This window comes from Zonotrichia albicollis, chromosome Z (genome assembly GCF_047830755.1).
Source record: "Zonotrichia albicollis isolate bZonAlb1 chromosome Z, bZonAlb1.hap1, whole genome shotgun sequence".
Taxonomy (NCBI): Eukaryota; Metazoa; Chordata; class Aves; order Passeriformes; family Passerellidae; genus Zonotrichia; species Zonotrichia albicollis.
The window spans coordinates 49,970,319-49,993,073 of record NC_133860.1 but is presented as its reverse complement, the minus strand read 5'-3'; the positions used below and the strand labels follow the sequence as shown (position 1 = coordinate 49,993,073).

Here is a 22,755-nt window from a genome sequence, read left to right as displayed (position 1 = left end):
TAAGTAAGTCTGAATTACCAAGTCTGTTATTTGGCTTCTGACTACTGAAGTTCTTCATCTGCAGTAGAAAACACAGCTTCTCCAAAACAACGACCATTGTCTGTACACTCAGCTCTCTGGAAAAACACTCTTATTTTAGGCAAATAATCTTGAGAGTTTTTAAAAAGCAGATGACTTATGTTTATAGTTCAAACCAAAAAATCTGAAATAATATGTAACCACAAAAATGTGCTTTTTTTTAGAGAAATAATTTTACTTTTTACTTTTCATGTGAAACTTGGTTGTACTGTGTAGAGCAGAACTTATGCATTTTCATTCCATTCTTGCTGCCTCAAGGCTATTTCTGTCTCTGGCAAGGGGAAATAATTTTCCTGTTTTGTAACAACTTCATCATCTCCTTCCCCTTTGAACTGTGTGTTATTCAGTTGTTTCTCTTCCAAGGCTATTAATTGTTAATACCTGGATCTGGTGTCGAAGTGTCAAATAAAGCATATGTTGGTGACAGAGATGAAGACTGGGAGATAGCTTTTCCTTCCTCTGCTGCCCCAAGTTGTTTCTCTGCCAAGATAGCATTGAAATGATGTTTCTCTCCTGTGTTGGGGTTTTTTTTACCGGTAAACATAAAGATGTAGTTTAACTTCCATTTTATTTTCTACTGGCTTGTAGAGTAGATTGCTCTTTTCTGTAAGAAACTGCTATGAAGTCTAATGAAGCAGTAGTTAAAAAGTTATGATTTTTACGCACTTTTTAATGCAAAATTTTGTCAATTCTACAGAAATACTTGGAAGTGAAAAGCATCTTAAATTTTTGAGATGAAACCTAAATTTTATTTGGCTCATCAAAATACATCTTCTTTACATCAATACTTTATGAATTAGCTGAAGATACATCACAAATAACCTCTTGGATCCTGCTGTAATGCTGGGTATTTTGTTTCCTAACGTATGGGAAAATACGTAGTACTGAGTCGGGTTTTCTCATGCAACTGCCCATTTAAGCAACAGTTGTTCTGCCACTGCCATCCGATTTTTATGGACACCTTTCCTGTATATTAATAGATGGTTTTCTAAGTCAAGTTCTCAGAACTGCTTCTCCTTTTTTTAGTTCATGCAGGTACTATCTGCAGTTTGTAGATGTGTGTAGCTGTGTTACCCTACTTCTCTTAATTTCAGATGAGTCAAAACCAATTTTCATGGCTGGATGTATTTATTTTGGACTGAACAGTCTCACAAACTAAATTTTTGTCATTTAAGACCGATAAGTTGCTCTTTTGTTCACCTCCATCATTCTTTTTTGTGAAGTAGTAATTTCTGATACTTGATGCTTTAGAGTGCTGTCCACAAAAACCAGATTTGTTAACTGATGTGCAACAAGCTAATAATTCCACAAGAGGGACATTGATTATTTATTTATTTCAGAGTTGCGCAAGCCTGGGTGCTCAATGGTATTCCAAAAGTCAAGCATGCCCTTCCAGGCTTCCCATGCCATTATTTAGATGCAGAGTTCAGTGTTAGCAACCTCCCATGTACAGCCCCTCTATTTAGTTAATGATTTCCATACAAGTTACATAATCACAGGGATGGGTCTTCACCTGAGCAAGGGTCTTCCCAACTTGTCCGTCAGGGAGTTGTGTTGGTGTTCGTTGTTATTTTCCAGCTTCTATTAGCAGTTCTCAGTTCAGTCAAGTCAGCTAAGTGGAGAGATAGCATGTTGTTGTTTGGTATTCTGGAGCTTTCATATTCTAAGGAGCTTTCATATTGCTATAATGTTTGGTAACTTTTAAATGCACAGTGTTTTTAGATTATCACTTTTGTGGACCAGAAATGAAAAATCCTTAGCCACCAGTTTCTTTGAATAATTTTTTATTCCTGGCTATAATTATTTTTAGTCCTGGCTAAGGATAAGGAGAAAAAAATTAGTCACAAAATTTCTTAACAGAAAAGGGGGAGGGGGGACGTGTATATATTTATATTCTGTTCCATTTGATATTAAGAGTATATGGTGACTGATAACTTAGAGAAGCTGTTTGGAAACTGGTTTCGTCTTTGAAATTGTGAGAAACAACCCTCACTTTTAAAATTTTAACAGCTTTATTAAACCTTAACAAAAATTGCAACAAAGGACTGAATAAGAAAAAATTGCAGTCCTGGGAGTCCCTGTGACTATAAGCCACATGCTCCTCTACAAAATGGATGCTCTGCCTTTTATATCCTTAGCCCCCTCTCAGAGTTTTGTCAGTCAACTCCTTCTCTGCCATCTGCTGCTGGAGATGACTTTATTACATCTTGATTGGAGGTCAGGTGTTGTCACATCGTGCCTCCTAGTAACAAGCTGGCCTTCTCCAAATGTCCTGACAAGGGGGAAGGGGAAAGAGGACTATGGGAGGATGTATTACAGTAACATCACTATACATTTTAACATCCACGTAATATCTACCTCTTAATTGCAAGAGCCAGCTGTTACATTACTCCTCTACAATAAAATGAAGACCGCATGGAACGTCTTTTGTAGTCTCCCTTCATATTACAAGCATTGTAGGTCAGTTTCTTCTTATACCTCATCCACTGTCTTCCCATGGTTGCATGTTTTTCCTGTGTTCAGTATTACCAAAGGCAAGGAGTTTAATGCATACTCCCACATGCAGTGTATATGCTAGCGCTGTTTCGGCTGAGTCTGCCAACTTTTAGCCAGGGTCAATAGGAAGCCTCTCCTGTAATTTTAGAAAGCTGCATCTGAACTTGTCAGCTAAGTTTTATTAAAATCCCTTAAGTCGTGGGGGATGAATCCACATACAGAGTGACAACTTTAACGTGAACACAGTGAAAGGTGTGTTATCCTTTCTTTTTGGTAAAGAAAATTTAGACCTCTCAGTGAAGCCTTTTTCTCTTCAAGTAGAATTCAGTCACCAACTTCCAAAATGGTAATTGAGCTTTCATGGGCAGCTGCAGGCAGTTGAGTATGTAGGGCAGCATGCCTGAGGCCAGAGACTGGGTTTCCTGTGCATCACTTTCACCTAGCATTGATGGCTTTTTTGAGAAGATCATGGGGTGAGACTGAATTACAAAAGAGTGAAAGAGTAGTTAGATGTACGCATACTTGAACAGAAGTTTTAACAAAAGCATCTTGAAGTGCATATGCTTGTTAAATATGCAACTATCTTCATGGATTCCCATGCTTTGCAATAACTTAATATGTGGCTTTCCCAAGTAGGGTATTACAGATAAGTTTATGGTTTTTCAATGCACTTTAAAACTTTTCTTTATTTAATACTGACAAAATAGAGCTGTGATAAGGACAAGGAATGTGGTGGAGCAATAGTATTAAATGCTGGGTAGGAATTCATTATTTTATGTGGTCTCATTTGTCTGTTGAATTAATAAGGACCCTTTTTCATGTTATGTTTATATTTTTGGGATAACACTTTTGGTGGAGCCTTGTTTCCTTTGCCCAATCAGTATGAATTCCAAATTGTGTCTGCTGTATCTAGATACTATTGGATTTAGTTTTTTGAAGTAATGTTTTCAGTGAGGAGAACCAGATGCTTCGTCGCCTACTTGGTAGTCATATTTTATCATAAATCTGAATTTTAAAGGAATAGTTTAGATTGATCAAATCGGCCTGCTTCACTTGGAAAAGAGCAGTGTTTAAATGCTTAGCATGATAAAATATTTAGTGAACTTAAAAACAGTTGAGGAGTCACAGGATGTAGTCTGAAATTTCCTTAGAGTTGATTTATGATGAATGTGGAAGAAAGTAGAATTCACATTTGATGCTAGAATCTCTAATAAGCAAGGCAAGTTGTTTCTTCTTTCTTCCAGTGCATTAAAACAAAAGTGTAGGTAGATGTTCTTATATTAGTTAAAGAACCATCCTGACTTGCTGCTTTTGTGAAGCTTGAGAGGTGAAGTGTCTGCTGTGAGTGGTTTCTTGCTAGAGTGCAGGAACTCTCCCCTTCTTCTGCGTTAGTACACTGTGTCCATTTATGTCTCTGATTTTCACTTTCTTTGCATCACAAAACATATTAGTATCTTTATGTTATGTAAACTTAATTTTTAAGCCTGATTGCATCTTGAAAAGGATGCATCACAAAGATATAAAGAAATAATGCAATTATCAAACAAACAAAATCAAAGACTGTGCAATTCAAGAAACATAATTTTTCAGACTCCTGATAAATTTTGATATTCTATTTTGATATTGATACACTATTTTGATAAATCTTGTGCTAATGATTTTCAGATATCTGTGCAAACGTCTGAGTCATGCCATCTAGTGGCAGTTTTGCATATATTTTTGTGTTTTAAATTCTTGGATTGAAGTGTACTCTGGAAAAAATGCTCTAAAAACCTGTGGATTGCAGCATTAACCAGCATTGTATTGAGCAAGATAGTTGTCAAACTGTTTCTCTTGGTGCTAGTTTACATGCTCGTGTATTTCTTTTTCTGAGTGGAGTGTCTGAAAAAAGACTTTGTTGTCCTTTTTGTACATTTAACTACAGTTTGTATTTCCTGAGGATTTCTGCTGTATGTATGTTCTGTGGACAGGATGCCATTATAGCAAGGATACACTGGAGCAGTATCTTTGGGACCTGCTGCAGGACAAACCTGGATCAGGCGGAGTACATGAATGCATCCCCCTCAGTCTCTTCAGCCATATAAATAATGGAAACGGTGTTTTGTGCTAAAGTGTGGAGGTCACATTCAGTCTTGAAGGAACTTGCCAATGCCTGACAATGCCCTTTTTTTGTGCTAAGTAAAAACACGTCCCTTGCATTAAATAGCCTGCTTTGCTGTAGACTGAAATGAACGAGCACCTCTGGAAACTGTTGTGGCTTCTCAGCTGTGTCAGCTGCAACTTGTAGTGCTGGAATGAGCACTTGAAAATAGAAACCTTACTAGGCTTTAATTGAATGTGCAAGAATGCATCTGTCCATGTTTTTGTTCTTCCGTAGTTTGAAGAGCAGACAAACATTATCAATCACTTGATTTTATTTTTTGTATTGACATATGCGTATGTGTGCACTTTTGTATATTAAATACACGCTTAGGCCTTTAAGATGCTGTGTATTTTATGTAACATTTCACTCAATTTTTTTGTTGAATAGACTTAATTTACAAGTAGATTTTAACAGACTACTGGAAAAAAGTGAATATGTTCTGAGTACTTTTTAAATAATTTGTTTCGTGGTAGGAATGTGATCACTCCTAGAACTTGATGAGGGAGAAGCTATTCTGGTTACCTTTGTTTCAGTCCTTAACTTTACACATTAGGATAATGTCACTTTTTGATTGTAATGGGCGTGGAATGGAGTAGAAAATGGCTAGGCTTCTCTTCTACTGCCCCCATCTTTTTTCTGAGAGTCTGTAAAGTCAACTGCAAACTTGTACAAGCCTGTGGAAATGGGACTAAGATATCAATTTGAAGACTTTCTAACATCCAGTTTGCATGCAGTGAGAATAGGAAGACATGGGAAAATTCAGAAATACCTATGGATTGGCTTTTTGTTTTTTTGTTGTTTTGCTGGTTTTTGTTGTTTTTGGGTTTTTTGTTGTTGGTTGTTTTTTTTTTTTTTTTTTTTTACATAGAAGCTGCCTTCAGTGATTTTGTTTTCAGCACCTTTGAGGAGTCCCTTGAAAATCTGTGACTATTCCCTATGCATATGCCTTGGTGTTTGGGGAAAAAGATTAAGGTTGTACTTCATCCTTTTAAATGCTTGGACGGCCATTTGAACACTGTGAATGACAGGAGTCAAAACTCAGAAGCCACCAGGCAAAGGAGGTGTTTAGCTAGACAGAATGCAGATTCTCTCTGTTTCTTCCTGAATGGAGGTGCTGCCCTTGTATGAAGGTGTGAAAGAGCCTGCAAAAGCGTCAAATCACAGATAATTTTTTCATGTGAATTTCCAGTCTATACTATTCTTTATTAAGTACTTGACAGTTAAAAGTACGTGTACTTTTGCTTTCTCCTTTTCTTCTTAGGAGAAATGGAATTGTGCTCCAAAAGCTATAAGTGTGTTTTGCCTTGTTTGTTCAGCTGAATTTCTTCTTTTGTCTCCAGAAGTGTCTAAAGGAGGCAAGTAGTCTTTAGTGAAGGAGTTTATTAGAAGACTGGTGACTGCTGTCAGTGTCTGGGGTGAGACATGAGTAACATAATTTCTGTTCAGGATGTTCCTGTTGGTTTCTATTCAGCTTTTTGAAACTCTAGTTCGCCACAGATCAGGAGGATCATTTAACTGGCTTTTTCTGAGTTCTTTTAAATGGCTTTTTCTGAGTTCTTTCAAGTTATCCCTCTACTTGGCTCTGATGAGACCACTCTTGAAATTCTGTGTTCTGATTTAGTCCCCCTCATTCCAAGGCAGACAGTGAGGTGCTGTGGCATGTATAAAAAAGGACATGGAACTGGTGAAGGGTCTGGAGCATAAATCCTGTGAGGAGGGGCTGAGGGAGCTGAGAGTGTCTAGCCTGGAGCAGACTCCAGAGGCTAACTGAAAAGGGTTGTATGGAAATGGGGGTTAGTCTCCTCAAGGTTCCTTCCCAGGATATATTAAAAATCTGTTCCATCATGCTTCTAGTTTTTCTTAAGGAAAGAGCAGAACACACAGTTACATGTAGGAAATAGTTTTTGATTGAAGAGTGACTGAGTAAAGTAGCAGTCTTTGGCTCAGAAGAGAGGTGAGTTGGATGATGTAACCAAAGCTTTCAAAATTTTAAGAAAATAGTAAGTACAAATTGATTCTTTATTGTTTTTTGAATAAATAAAACTATGAATTGTTAAACAAAGGTAGCTGGAGCCAGGTTCAAGTAGAAATTCTTATTTTGCACAAAATGGGTATCAGGCTCATGAATTCCTTACTAATTTTATAACTCATGAATAAAACAGAGTCTACATGCGCTTGAGGAAACTGGTATTTGGAAGGAACAGAGATCTGTTGAAAATCACATGATGATCAGACTCGATTTAGGCCTTGAATACCTGGGGTTGCCAGAGGCTGGAAAGTGTGAGGTGGAGAGGGATTTGTGAGGGAGTGCTGTAGCCCATTTGTCCTTGCTACACACTTCTAAAGCCCAGTTTTGGAAACTGGATACAGAAATAAATGATCTTTGAGCTAAGCTGTTCTGCTTGTTTTTACAGTTTTTACATTTGTGCATTTCTTCCTTTATTTCAATTTGAAATTTGAATCTAGGTTGAAAGAACTTTGAATCTAGGTGGAAAGCAACAACTTCCAGATTTCTGGACTAAACCGTTGACATAACAGCTTTTAATGTGGGAGCTAGCTGTATGTGCATGCTGTCTGTCATGCATTCCAGACCTCTTGTATGTACTCTGGCCAACCTGCATATCAGGTATATGCACCTTTTGTTTTGTGTGTTGATTATACTGTTCAGCTAGTGCATTTCTGCAGTTCAGTCTGCGTGTGCTGCAGACTCCTGATGCATAAGCCTGTATTGCCTTCTGTGATTTACATGGTGGAAGCTTAGAACCTAAAAAGGAAAACATCTTTGGTTTAATTCAGCTGTAGTCTGATGTAGTAGGCCCATCAGAAATATCTCTGTATAATGATTTGCAGTGAAAGCTTAGCAAAGAGTCAGTAGACTGTGACTATTCTGGTGATTACTGTCTATTGCAGAAGTAAGTGCTATCTGGTAATGGTAAATTTCTGCTGTGCTACAAAACAAATGCACATTATATTGAAACTTCTTTTTTTCTTCTGCAGGAAAACTTTGAAGATGCCTATGAAAACATCCCTGTGTAAGTGGAATTTTTTTTTAATGTATGTTTGTTGAAACTCCATATACAGAAATAGAATACTGTGTGCACACCATTCCAGGGAAATATAAATTTATATGCACTGACTACATTCACATTTTTCAGAACAGTTAAAGTCCTCAAGAGCTGAGAAATGGAAGTATGAGTAAGTTGATATATATGATGAAATATTTGTCAACAAATGTGACAATTGTAAGGAATTAAACCAGAAATCTAGAAACTGAGTTACATACTGACAGCTTTAGACATTTTTGCATGGTGAAAAAATATAGTCACTTAACGTTATTGGGAAAATTTTGGATCATACGTTATGCAAGACTATCTAAGCAAGATTTTCAAAATGGAAGTTGCTCTGTCTTATACTGCTGCAAAGATGTTTTCCCCTAATGAAGTGAGATAGTCATTTCTCTGTTGTAAGATCCCATTCTGAAGCAACAACTGTCTTAAACTGTGATGAAAACACATCATGCTGTTTGTAAGTGGTTTTAGTTTTTCTCCAGGATTTTATTGCATTTTTATGCCATGAAACACATGAGGAAGGGACTTTTGCTGATATCCTCAGATCACTAAAACACTTCTAGAACCAGCAGTAGGTTTAGACTGAACTTCATGGCCAAAACATCCATGGCCTTGGAAAATTGTATTTTACATATTGCCAGACCCTCTGTTTGTATCTTACCTAGAATAGTAAAGTCTGATCTGTGTAGAACTGAGAAAAATTAAGCATTGTTTCTTGACACTCAGAAGGAAACAAGAACCTGATATGTTCAAGTTGGAAATTCTTCATGTTAAATATTACTTACTCTTCCTTGACTGCCTTGCAGTTTGTCCATGATTGGGTAACTTATCTCTTCAGCCGCTGTTCTCCCCTGGGACAGGGACAAGAGTAACTCTGAAATGCTATATGAAACTATTTGTCCAATGTTCATTTGTTCCATGAGAAAGTGGTTTTGTTGTTTTCTGTTGATGTCTGAGCTGGGCATGGTTGTTTATTTTTGGCATGCAGAGCCAAAATAAATAGTAAATAATTTGTTCTTCCCAAGTGTCTCTTCTGTGTTCATAGCTGACTTACAGGTACACTTTTTATAACACAAGTTAGGATGTCAGTATTCTGGCTAGTATTGCATCCATCTGCACTAAGCATTGTATAGAAGAGTCAATGAAAGATGATAGAGAGAATATTAACGGGGCAAAAAACCATCTTGTTACTTAACATCACATTGAACATAGTGAGTGTGTATATTTTTTTGTATCTGGGCAGGATTCTTCACTGGATTAGACTTCCCTTTCCCAAATTCTTTCAAAGATATGACTATTAAAAAAAACATGGCTAAGAAATTGAAAAAAAAAAAACTTGGAATGTTTTCTGAAAGTCTTTCATCTTCTCTTTCTTGAAATGCTTTGATTTTAGTTTTCAAATGATGCTAGTAGTTTGCCTGAGGGAAAGCCCTTTGTAAATCTAATGCCATACTGGTTGTTCCTGAGTTTTCTCTGTCTATGAACAGAGAATTAATTGTAGTTTTTTCATTGAAGCAATGAATGGCTTGAGGTTTAAGTTTCTGGGAAGCGTGTCTGGTTTTTTTTTATTTTGCTGTTGTTAATAGTCACGTTCTTAATTTTTCTGTGTCAGTGTTTCATTCTCCCTTGTTTTGGATAGGAAGGTGACATTGTTAGAGCTCTGTGATGAGATGCCTGGCATTGGTTTGAGTGCTTTGTTGCAGTTAGTTATATCTTATTGAATTTAACTAAAATGGATCTTTTTTTATAGGGAGTTGGGTCAACAAAGGCTCACATTTACTTTTGAGATCAGTTTTGGTTCAGATTCTGTCAGATCATCATGGTGGTTTAGAGAATTGGGAAAGAGTGTGTAACAACCAGATCTTCATGTATTTCACACATCACTCTGCAATTCTTAGTGTAAAATACCTATAGAGTAACACGGCTCTGTATTTTGCACCAGTAGATGCTAGTGAATGGTTGTGCTAATCCAACTTGACTTCAACTTCTTTTAATATTATTGCTTGCTGACAGATACCAGATTGTGCAGGTTAGATGTTGAAAGGGTAGTAAGTTACCTTAATATGGTAAAATCCTTCCTTAAATCCCATGTGCTGGCTGTCATGTCTGAGGACAGGCCCAGGAGAAAATCAGTCTTTACTCCAGTGGTTTAAATGTATTAGATTCTCTTTTGTCATCTTCTACTCAGATACTTACTATATTACTGTATGATATAAGCAGCATGTTACTGCTGCTTATCTATGTTACTGTAGATATAAGCAGCAACTCCAGAACATGTAATGATCACAAAATACTTGCTTTGTAGAAACATGAAGAAACCTTTAAGCAGAGTTATTTACTGTGAATTTTGTTTACTGGTACTAAAGGTGAAGAAAGACTATTACAGTGGGTCACTCTGCTATTTTACTTAAAGCAAGCACTAGCATTTAATATCTTCTCTGCCAACAAAAGTAACTGAGTTTTGAAAGTACTGGTTTGATAGTAACACTTGATAGACCATCTTCAATCTTCCAAAGATAATAGGTGGAATATATGTCAAAGTAAATTCACTATTATCTGTTTGTGTTAACTCAGAGCTAGTTTGATTGGCATATTCTGTTGTAAAAGGAACTGAGTAACTAGAGACAAACTGTGGTTTCTGTTGTGGAAACTGAAGCTTCTGACAAGAAGTTTTGTTGTGGTAGGATGTTTCTTACCATTTTTGCACTGGAGTGTTTGCTTCCAAGTTTTGGTCTGGGTGGATGTGTTTGACTGAGTTACCTAGTGCCTGCCAAGCATCTACAGATACAAAAACATGCATATACATACATAGATGGAGCAGATTTTGTGTGGTTTATTCTTTTATTTAATGCTTGCTAAAAATGCTTCATCAATACTTAAATTTTACTGTGGAAAAACTGCAACTTTAATTTCAGTCTCACTAAACAAGATAATTCTCTACTTCTCTGGTTTTTTTTTAAATATTTCTGCTACCTTAATTTCAAATAATTCTGAAAATCTCTTCATAGAGAATTCTGAAAATCTCTTTGAATCTTTGCGGATATTCATGTTTTCTGTTGTCAAAGTGTAATTTTCTAAATTATATTGTCTTTGGCTTTACAACTAGATTGAAAGCGGTTTGAGTTCTCAACAGTTTTTAACCATCACTGTATTGTGCTTAGCATGTACTACTAACCTTGCCACTGCTATTTTGATTTCTGTATATATTTTATCCTCTGAAGTTCTCAATTTGTTTAGAACATGTAAGAAATATTAATTCTGTTTCTATTTCTGTCCATCTCATTTTACTTACTGTTCCTTAAAATGTCATCTGTATGTGAAAGGAATAAGTAGCCATCAAGTTATGTTTGTCAATTCAATCTGCCTTAGATTGTCATGCAGTCTTTCTCTTTGAGATAAAGGCAAAGATAGTGCCTTTGTTTACTAAACCAACATCAGAGGCTTATGTAAATGAATAGCAGCATTTAGAGCAACTGCTCTATCTATATAGCTGTGTGGTTATGTAGATGCTCTGTATGAAGATGCTCTGTTGTAGTTTTTAGGAAGAAATGCAGTGGTCTGCCTGATGGCTTCAAGCAGCTCATAGGCAGAGGAAGTCTTGATGTTGTGCTATTTTTCTAGAAATTTTAGACGCCAGACCCTGTGTCATGTCATCAGTGGAAAGATAGTGAGATCTCACTTGAATGTGTTTAAAACATTAAGTATTGGAAGAGTGGGAGCTTGCATTCTGTAAGCAAAGCAGACAGATGATTTTTGATCAAGAATGGAACTCCTGGGATTTTTTGTCTTTATCAGTTTCAGCAGAAAGCGACATACTTGGTTGATTCTCTTTTGCATTTTCTTTGCCTGACCGAAGCTGTGTACTGTTAATCCTTGATCCTGCCAAAGCAGCTCTATGTGGTATTACTGGGGTGATAGATTAAGGGCCAGAAGTGTTTAAGGAAGTTAGAGCAGGTTATCCTTGTAATCTTAGATGTGTAGTTAAGATTTCAGTTACACCTGCACATGTGAGTGCTTTGTCCATGAATGAAATTGAACAGTTAAGGAAATGGCTCTAAATTCAAATTTTAATTCAGCAAGCCAACAACTTTTAGGGACAGTTCCTGTCTTCCTAAGTTTAAACTCACATTTTGGCATTGTCTTGAGATGGTGAGAAACAGCTGTGACAATTTAAATCATCAATATTTTATTTTCTTATGTTTGACCTTCAAGGTTACTGGTAAAAAGTTCGAGTAAAGGCAGTTTTTGTGTCTAGAAGATAATATTTTCATAGCTGCATAAATATAAAAATATGACACACTAGCTACTTTATATTGTGAGTTTCAAGATTTGAAAGAGCAGTAATGATACAGCAGCCTTATCTCTCTAATCTTTCCTCACCCCAAACAGTTCTAAGATTATAGATTTTTAAACTTGGGGAGGTTTCCATTGGTTACACGTTTTCATGGTTACACATTTTCATGTCTAAACATCTGTTTATTTCCACTACACCTTTTGTCTGTGCTTTAAGATTTCTTTGTGCTTGTATTTCAGTAGAAAATGTCAGGCCACATTGTGCTATTGTTTGTATTGGGATTTTCTGTTCACTTTGACATGTGTGTTTCCACTTGTATTTGTAGCTCCTTAGAAACCGAGGAGAGGAGGTAGACAAAAACCCAAATTCAAAAAAAACACAGAAGTGCCCAAAACTCTGCATGTTTTCTACACTCTTATTCTTTTTGCAAGGCTTTGCTTAAAAGCTGGTGCACAAAAAGATATTACAGCATGTTTTTCTGTTATCTCATGTTCACCAAAAGAAATCTGTCTTACTTGAGCATAAATATTTCTTTGCGCTTCTGTGGCTTGTTCATTCATTACAAATCAACGTTGTGGCTTTAAATTCACATAATTTTTAGAGTGGGACTTTCTAGAGACTTACGGAATCTATTTAAGTGTTGTGTTGGAATCTTGATATTATGCTGGAACACATTATGCTATCTCTGTTTTCTTTCTTTAAAGATCTTTCAGGAAAATAATGTTTGTTGTGTGCTTTGATAAAGACTGCATAACACTATTTGTGGCCCTGCAGCTCAGGAATTGCCTTCTCTGAATAACTTCTGAGACTTGGAAAGTGATGTAGACTTTTGGATTTGTCGTGCAACCATTAAGATGTAAGTGCTTTAGACAAGAAAATGGAAAGATGAGTTTTAACTCATCAATGAAGAAAATTAATAAATTAGTCAGAATGTGTTGAGAAGCAGGATTGTTTTTAAGGAAAACAGACTGAAACCCAGATTTGCCTGTTTAAGTGATCAAACAAACAAAAAAATGACCTTTTTTTTTTATAGTGTTGGTTTGGTGTTTTATTTGGTTATGTCAGGTCCACCCCTTCCTTCCCATATGATTAAATGCTGTCACAGAGTGTTTTGGGAATCAATCTGTGTGGAAGGTTTAGTGTATGTGTATTAGTTCATTTTCCTTTAAGTCAGTTGAGGGGAAGATGTTTGAGCATGGGCTCGTGTTTGCAGACAGAAGGCTTGTTTTTGTCAGCTTTGTGGAAATGTTCTCCTGACTCACTCAGCTTTTTCTAGAAAGTAGTTTCTGAACCGTCAGATGTGGACTGTCTGAACCTTATCCTGTGTTAAAAACAGAACACTATGTTTTGTGGGGAAATTGAGTTGACTTCTTGTGACTGGGCAGCCTCGATTCAAACTTGTCTGTTCTTCATGTGTAAACAAGGTCACAGAAATCTTGGCACTTTTACTTTCCCTGCCCCTAATATTGTTACGCAAATTGTCAGTTAATATACTAAGTACTCCTTCAAATGACATGGTGGAGAACTTGGATATATATCTCTCAACTCCTTGGTCTTTAACGCCACTGGTTCAAGTTTTATGGAAAACGTAGAATGTCCCAATTTTGAAGGTGCTGTTGTCCATAAATTACAGGTGTCAATTTCATCTCCTTGAAAGGTTTAAAAAATTCATGAAACCTCTTCCACCGGATCATAGTCCTTGGTTCCAAAGATGTTGTAGAAAATACTGTGTAATTCTTTCCTAGTATGTTACAAATAAGAATGTTTTAACAGAAGTACATTGTTTAAATAAATTGGTTTGAAGTATTACTGCTGATACCTATTTTGCATGCACCTGAAATAAGTAAATGCAAACCTGTAGTTTCCATTTTACTCATTTTTGTGAGTAAATAACAGTAAGCATAGCTAGAACCAGATACTATTAGTTCAGTTGCTACAGTTTTAAAGAATACCTTTTGAAGGTAATAGTGGAGGACATTGTTTAAACAATTTTCTGCTGCTTAGCTCCCATGTATTGAACTTTCATCATATCTCATCTAGAGAGATTAGACCAAGGGGGATAAAACTATCTGTGTTGTAGCTGTTTTGCTATTGACTCCTGCTTTGTTCTGTGGCAGCTGATATTCATAAAGAGAATTGTTTTTTAGCAGCTGTCTGTGTTAGTGATTTGTTTTGGTCATAGCACTCTAGCTAAAAATTTGGATTTCTCAGGGAAGGAATGTTGAAGGGTTAATTTAAAAAAAAAGGGATGTTTGAGTACTGTCAAATAATGAAAATCAAGCATGAACTAGTTATTTTTCTTCAGTGTTCCTTGCTATGAACTCTCATATATTTGATCTAGTTTTCCTGCAGTTGCTTTAACATACTTTGCTGCAGTTTCATTAGCATACTTTTCCGTCTTTAATTTTGTCTTTTCCTTCTTTTTTTTGTATTTAGCAAATACAAAGGTGACTCCTTTTTTGTCTTTAAATATAAATTACTCTGCGTTCCTCATGTCTCCATTTTCCCGTTGCAGTTAGGAGTGATGGATTAGAATTAGGCTGCAGCACAGATTGTTAGAATCTCCCAGCATCCTCTTCCTGCAGAGGCATCAGCTTCCAGCATTGACTGTAGCTGCTGCCACTCTCACTGACATTTCTTTTGAATTCGGCTATGGAGAGTGCCTCTGTTGCCAGCTGCAGGCATGGAAACTTTTATTTTTTTTGCTTGATAACTCATTAATGAAACCTCGTGGATATTGAGAAATAAAACAGAATCATTTTTCTCTTTATGCTTTTCTTTGTCTTTTTGCCTTTTTTTTTTTTTTGGTGTGTGTGTGTGTGCGCACAGTGGAAAAGAGTGAAAGAAGCAGCACTTATTTTTACATAAGGACTATATTTACATACCTGAAGTTAACTGAATTAATCCTGTAAGTATATTATCTCTGCCTAATAGTTCTTGAAATCATGAATGTGGTAGCAAGATTTATGGGATTTTGTCTGTGAAAATTTGCTTTAGAATGTATGTCAAAATACAACATTGTAATTTTTATATAGATTTCCTTGAAGATAAAGGGAAAACTATATATTCACAATGGAATTATGGAATAATTGTTTCTCCTCTGCACTTCACAGTGGTGAACAATGCTTTTAGAGAGCAGAAGCTTCTCTGCTGATGTCAGTGCTTAATCAGCTCAGATACTGTAGGTTGTAGAACACTGCAAGTTGTGTATTTTGGGATGCCATTCTTTAAAATGTGGTAATTTAAGGACAGTATCAGACTTAGAGCTACTTTTTCCATTTATAGACTATGTATTCTGCTCTTGGTAGCTGTGCTCATTTAACCATTTGAGGTTATATAATTTTTTACTTAAACATAAATAATTAATTTCATGGGATGCAATGCAGTGCTTTCAAAGTACTGCGTGTTAAATATAATGCAGTGTGCTTTTAGACACTTTAGTTCAGAATATCTCCAGCATAGGCTGTAAGTTCACTATGTAATAAATACAAGTAAATTGGTTTGAAGTTTAGGAAGAGTGTCGTGCTAGGATCATGATGTCCTAATTGTCTCTTTGGATCTAGGCCAGTATTTGTGTGACGCAGTGTTAGTCCCATAAACATCTGGCCTGATCTGGTGTCCTACTTGCAGCATGATTTTTTTTCCCCATAGCAAGATAAGTGAAATTTCTGTTCATTTAATGTAAAACTTGTAGTGAGCTGTCATTATTATTCGTATATGCTAGCTCTCCAAGGAGGTTCCTTCTCAACCCATTTTCTTGTCAGTATGCTTTATTTGGACTTATTTTCTAGCAGAAATGTTCAACAGATCAAAATTATGTATTTTTTTATGGTGGACATCTAGTTGTCTGTATCTACGTGCTAATATATTAAGTTTTGGCACTATCGCTCTCTGCCATATTCAGATGATCATTTTTGTATATCATATTGCATACATTGACCTCAGCTTGATTATTTGATACAAACTATTAGTCTGGTAAGGAGTATGCAAATACAGTAAATTCTCAGTTTACCTGCAAAGATTTCATGTTAAAACTTACATCTAAAAATACTGAGTCCCATTCAATAAATCTGATAATCTTTTCTACTGCTGTGTATTCCCATTAGTGTTGAACAGAATAGAAATTTAGAATAGAAATAGTAAATTGGATTTTTCTTCTGCCTGCAAACCAGTACTGACACTTACTTGATTTTTCTGCTTTCTCAGGCAGACTGTGGTCAATTCTAAATGCCTGTGATCTGTTTGTTTTCTTGGCAGTTTTTAGGCTTACATATATTTAGGGTCAAATTAATGCTCGAGTGGCTTGAAAAGATTTAAATAGGATTATTTTGTAATCATTTTAGTGATCAGATGAACAGTGTATGCCTATTCAGGTGGGTAAATAATAACCTAAGGAACTGGCTTGTCTTGTTTTCACAATATGGGTGAGTCCTTATGGTAAATTTGGGTCTCTCTTTCTGTCCATGTGCAATGCAATCTGCTGTTGAACTTAAGAACTTCTTGTCATATAAAACTGCTGATGCTTCTCCAATGATAAAAAACCACCTGACTTGAGGTAAATTGATTATTGGCTTACTGAATCTGGATAATGATCAGTCAAAAACTGGAACATTTGCCTATTCTCATGTTTCTCTTTAAAAATACAGATAAGACACAAAAGTGGCTCAAAGTGTAGCCTGTGTTATTTTCAGAGTAGTAGACTCTGTTGGCAGTGGTGGGTTGATGGTGAGCCAGCAAGATGAGCTTCATCTTGGCACTAGATCCTGTGGCACCTGAGATTCAAGCAGATGGTCAATTTTGCCTAGATTTTCTTCCTTCCTGCTTATTCTGTTGCTTTGTTGCCCCTGTAGAGTAGTATGTAAGGATATACACCAATCAGTATTTTCTTGTGATATTCAGATGCTGCATTGGTAGAGATATTTAGATAAGGAAAATCCATGTTTTTGATAAGACAGACGACCAGGAAAGTTCCTTGTCTCATCATCTGTCCCCATTCCCTCAGTCATTGAAATATGTGGAGGCTGAACCTCTTGATCGCTTTCTTGTAGTCAGTTGTTAGATTCCCATGAGACAGCACTCTGGGTGCTGGGCTGCTTTCTGACTGGCAGACATTCCAGTACGTGCCCTCTTAAGTTGGAGATTGCAAACAAAACTTACATGCAGAATATAAAGCAAATAAACATTCATCTCCTGACACATGGTGATCTGACATTTATATTTCAAGATCTGATGAGACTTCTAAGAAGGAAGTTTTTTTGTAGAGAAAGGTTTTTTTTGTTTGGTGGTCTTTTAATGCATTTCATTTGTAAGACAGCGTTACTGATCTCAGCCCTACTATGTTTGGAAAGCATAATACTGTCCATATACATTGCCCTAGCCATATGACCTATCCAAGTACAATCATCAGCCTCTACCATCCTACCCATCCTCATACTAACATTCTCCACCTGCAAAGCAGGCACAGGGCTGGCCCTACTAGTAGCCTCAACCCAAATCATGGCTCTAATCACCTACACAACTTCAACCATGGCTCTAATCACCTACACAACTTCAACCTCCTGCAATGCTATAAATCATTGCCTCCACAGCAATACTCCTGTAGTGCATTACAAATGCATTACTGCTGCTGTGAGCAGTAATAATTCCTCAAATAGAACGTTGTCACTTGTAGGTAAATCTGTTAAGTTTAGAAGAGCTAAGACTGCGACTTCTAGTTCTAAAAAGAAAGAGAGGACAAACACTTTTCCTAAAATACTAGCAGGTTTTCCCTATGCCCAGCTCCTGGTCTGTAAGACAAAGCTGTATCTGCCATCTTTGCCCTTGCCTTGTTGCTACATTACATGTAACATTATACCTGTTAATGTATAGCAATGGATCAAATAAAGTCCTCTCTTAGTGAAATTCCAGTAGTTATGAAAAGCTATCAGCCTCACCTTTTTTTGACAATGCTAAAGTATAGATAAAAACTGTGAAGTTATTCTCAGCTGATTTCAGTACATACTATTTTAATAATAATTTGTTTTCAATAATTTGTTTTCAGCTATCTCCTTTTTTCTCCCTCAGTTATCTCTTCCCTTCTCACTGTTTTTCTGAGAGCTCTCTCTCCTTTTCCACAGCTGTTTGTTTTGAAAAATAGTTTTCCATTCTTTATGTATACAAATGTGTAATATCAGCTAGCTACTGTTTCTTTTTGCTCTGAATCATCTTTTCTGCCACAACTGTAATCTGATGTAGAAGAAATTGTTTAAAAAATCCTAACCCAACAATAAACAAAACCTCCAAGCAATGAAACAAAACCCCCAGTGGTATTAAAGGAAGGAAAATGGCCTAGTGGTGAGTTGGCTTGATCATTCAAAGGATTGTATGGGTAAGTCCATTAGTATTGCAGCAATGATCCCAAAATTCACTGATAAAGATACTACTAGCTGGCTAAATGCTGCTGTCTCATAGTGAGGTAGTGTTGAGGAGGGAGGTGCAACAATACTAATCTGAATTGCTTTCTACCATGGTCTTTGCATCGTGCATATTACCAGCTCTGTGGGTGGATAGTTGTCTCCAAAAATTCAAATGGAAGGTAGTACCAAGGAAGGGCTTGGGTAATAACAATGCTGTTTATCTCTCTCTGCTATAGAATAAGATTTCAAATACAGTGTAAGGAAGTCCTAAGGGAGGAATAAGTGAAAATAAGTGTGTTACCCTGATGGTTTTGCCTGAATACCAAGCTATATAGCCTAATGTAATTTAAACTAAATGACCGTTTAGGGGGTGTTTTGTCAGTTGTGTGTTTTCTGGTGAGGTTTTTTATTATTTTTGTTTCTTTCTTTCTTTTCAAATTTGTGTAATGTTGGGTACATTTTTTATACCAGGCCTTTAAACTAATTTCTTTCTGTTTTCAAATTTGGCTAGCACAGTTTTGTATAATTTTGCTGCCAGTTGGGTTTTTTTAAGTGAATGGTCAGTATACAGAATATTGCATGCATTGGTGAAGTTCTGGAACAGTGAAGACTGTGAGCCTTCAAAGGAATAAAGTCTGCCTTGCATTGGCAAGAAATTTTTTTTCAGTGCTTACCATAAATATTTTATTTACCTAAAATTCATGCTTCTCATAAGAAGGAGTGTATACATCATGAATGCAGAATTTGCTGTGGAGGTGTGACTAGTGGATTTAATACCTGGGTAAAATAAGTTACTGTTTACTATACTGACCAGTTGACTGAAGACTTTCTGTATTAATGGTAATAGCCTAGGACAGGAAATGCTTTATATAAATTGCAAATTGTTTCATATGCCTAGCAGTGTGCCTTAAGGCATTTTTCTTACAGCATTTAGCCATTTTTCTGTTGTGTGTTTATAAATGGTGTTGAACACTGAGTTTTAGATTAAATGATAAAAAAATTTGCAACAATTTTTCTGTTTTCATTTTAAAAATATTGATCATGTGATCGTATATTTCTCCAGATTTATCAAGGATGTAATATACTTTAATATCTTTGCAGCAAGAAATGTTCAGCTGTGAGACAGGTTACTCAATTTGATTCTGCATTTCTGAATTATTCTCTGGGTGAAAGGTATGCATGGCACGCCTATAGGCGAAAGAACAAAATTTTAGCTTCATGAGGCTTGCCTGATGACCCTTCAGAGGCTGAGTCCTGTACCTGTACCAACAAGATACTGAAAGACATATGCCAGCTGTAGCATTGTGTGGGATTGAGGGTTGTGTGCAATTTCTTGCACATGTCAGTTGTCCCTCAGAATAATGTGCATTGATGAGAACTCCTTAGGTTCAGACTTGATACAGGAATTATTCCTAAAGGTTGTGCATTTCTGCTTGTATTTGTTTAAACCAAATCATACAGAAGTCTCTCACTTGTGAGATATAAGAGTAATCCCTTGTATAAGAAAATACAACACAACTAAAAAGTTATTTCCATTTGCTTTTTTGAACATTTCCTATGTGCGTGGATTGTAATACCTTCAGCCATCCTTCACTAAAAACTCTAGAACATAAAATGTAGATCTAACAGACTATCTCAGTAGGATTTTACAAGAAGTTATTTTGCTTCATTTCATGATGCTCTTGGTGGGCTTTTGCCATGAGCACTAGTGCAACCCACTGCTCTGTTACAGGAAGGTAGTTCTACAAGTTTCTCACCTTCTCTGTGATGACTTGTGCTGCATCTTTATGTCTGTGCAAATGACTAATAAAAGTGATAGCCTCTAATACTGTCCTTTAAGAAGGGATTGAATCTAAATTTTGGTACAGCACTAGACAGAAAATGAGTATTACTGTTGTTGGGTATATGAGTGATACATGAGAGGGATAAGATGCATAAGCCATTTTTCTTTTAAAATTACAAACTTAGTGGTGAGAAGTCCAGTGCTTTCAAAACATGAAGAAAGTTATTTGAAGAAATATTTCCAGACAGAAATAATATCTGAGTTGTCTGTATGATTGCTCAGGTACAGTGAATACACATGGGTCTATGCTAGTCTTTATGTGAAAGTGGTTCCTGTTGGACATTTCAAATCTTTGCAGTTGCTAGCTGTGCCTATAAAAACATCAAATGCTGCCTTAAAATAGGTATTTTAAGGACAAAACATCAGAAGAAAGTGTTCACGAGGAGATAAGCAATCCTGCAAGCTTTTCAGACACAGGAGACTGCTCTCTATTTGGATGAACATTAAAAAGGTACTAAGAGCCATACTTCACTGGTGTTTCCTTAAATAAACATGATAGAGATGCTTCCTATTACTCACAGACACACAGTCTGTGTTTTCTACTTAAACTTTATTGGAAGAATGTGAAACCTTACAGAGGAAAGGTGTTAATCACAAGAGGAATTGACACATGTCGGTGGAAGATAAAATAGTCAAAGAAAATAAAAGATATGGGGTTTGTATAGTATTTTACAGAGCTAGGCAGAAGGAGTCTCTGCCACAGCAAAGGAGGATTCCTCTTTCCCCTTCACGGAGACTGAAGTAACATCAGATTATGACAGGACTTCCAGTGTTTGAATGTTTGAGGACTGACAGAAATCAACAAAGAACGTGTTCCTTAACAATTACCTTTTTCTTAATGTATGATTTTTAAATGTTGCAGAAATAAGGATGTTAGTATTCTTGTCCTAGTGACATGCTTCTAATCTGAAGCATCGTTTAAAATTAAAACACAGCAAAAAGAATTATGCCAGGAACAGACTTTTGCTGCAGTAATACAAGGTGTCTGAGTCATTTCAGTTTAAAAAAAGAGTAGTAATATGATGGTGACAGTTTTTCAAATGTTTTGGATTTCTGCTGTATAGTAAAACCAGGCAAGAGGACATCAAGTTCATTTTTGCAATGTGAAGTTATGCAAGACATGAACATGAAGTGATGATTTATTATGTCTGTGACCTGCAAACTGTGATGTTTGATACTGTAATTTTAGTCCAGCTTTTGATGCTGGCTGGGAGAAAGTCTTCCAAGGAGACTGGGAGTGAAGCAGTGTGCTTCAGCAGGCTCTTCTGAGAGCGACCAGCGCTCTTGGGGTCCAGAGCACACTTGCTACAATGGCTGACAAAAGAGGGGAAGGTCTTTGTTTGGAGATCCAAAAGCTGATTATTGCTTTGGAGGGGGTCCAGGGACAAAGATGAACTTGGGCTGAGTGGCACAGGATTTTATGTGGGAAAAAGGGGTTGATCTGAGGGTCAAGGACCAATGGGAACAGGTGGAAGTGGTGCAGAGCAGAGACAGCCAACCAGGGGAATCAGTAGAGTAATAGGAATGGAACACTGCGACAAAGTGGGACCAATGGGGATCAGGAGAGGGGAGAACATTCTAGGGAATGTACAAATATGGTGAACGAGGCCTGAACTGGGGTGGAACAACTGTACAAACTAATAGAACTCAAGACATTAACAAGTGCCTGCAATGGCCTATGGGAGGGAGGCACTTCTCACCCTAAGCGTAGAGGGGTGTTTCTCCTTGCCTGCTTTGGCCTCTCTAGGGCTGGGGCATTTCAGCCCTAGTGGCAGGCCCTGGGACCTCTGCATGGGAGGGCTGGATTTGAGTTTATTTTATGCTAAGCAGGCATGGAAGTACACAGCTCAGGGTCAGGTGTGTGGAAAAAGCATAGTGTGGTTTGCACATAGTTCCCTTGGTATGTGGAGGGAAGAGAAAAGGATTCCTGTCAAGTAAAACACTTTAAAATTATCGCTGTTCTTGGACACTACAAGGGATCACTAAAGTTGAAGTAGAGCAGTTTACAAAAATAGTCAGAGCCTTCTAGCCAAGAAAATGAAAGTATGGGATAGATTCTACTGAGGATCAACTGTTAATTCCTGTTAAGAAGTCATGTTGTGGCTGTTTAAGATAGTTACTCTTTTTGATATGGTAAAATATAAGCAGTTCAATATTGAGTTTTGTTGAACCAATTCTTTGCTGCAGAGGGAAAGATCTACTGCAGGAAGCATATAAACATTCTGTATAGTGACAGTATCAGATTTTGACAGCATATTATGACTATTTGACTTAACAATCTTCCTCCAGAAGACAAGAACCAACTGAGAGCAATCCATTTTAAAGCTGTTTTTGTCATTGTTAGTTTGGCAGTAAATACTTCAGCAGACACTTGGATAAATGCTGTTCAAGAAGAGTACTACATACGGTAGCTTCTTGCTGCCGATACTGTAGTTTAC

The 22,755-nt window shown here is 36.8% G+C and overlaps 1 protein-coding gene across 3 annotated transcripts in view; it reads left to right on the top strand.

Annotated features, from left to right (window-relative positions):
* The window catches only part of TTC39B (tetratricopeptide repeat domain 39B), a 78,237-nt gene that overhangs the window by 18,782 nt on the left and 36,700 nt on the right, over positions 1-22,755 (top strand). For 2 of the 3 annotated variants that reach the window (XR_012578039.1, XM_074532622.1), the window contains exon 2: positions 7,715-7,749. Coding sequence is in view for 1 of the 3 variants with exons in the window: in XM_074532622.1 (XP_074388723.1) it covers positions 7,715-7,749 (35 nt within the window). In the remaining 2 variants the exon portion in view is untranslated. Of the gene's footprint in view, positions 1-7,714; positions 7,750-14,871; positions 14,988-22,755 lie in introns of those variants that run through there. The other variant, XM_014267851.3, reaches the window with a different exon arrangement.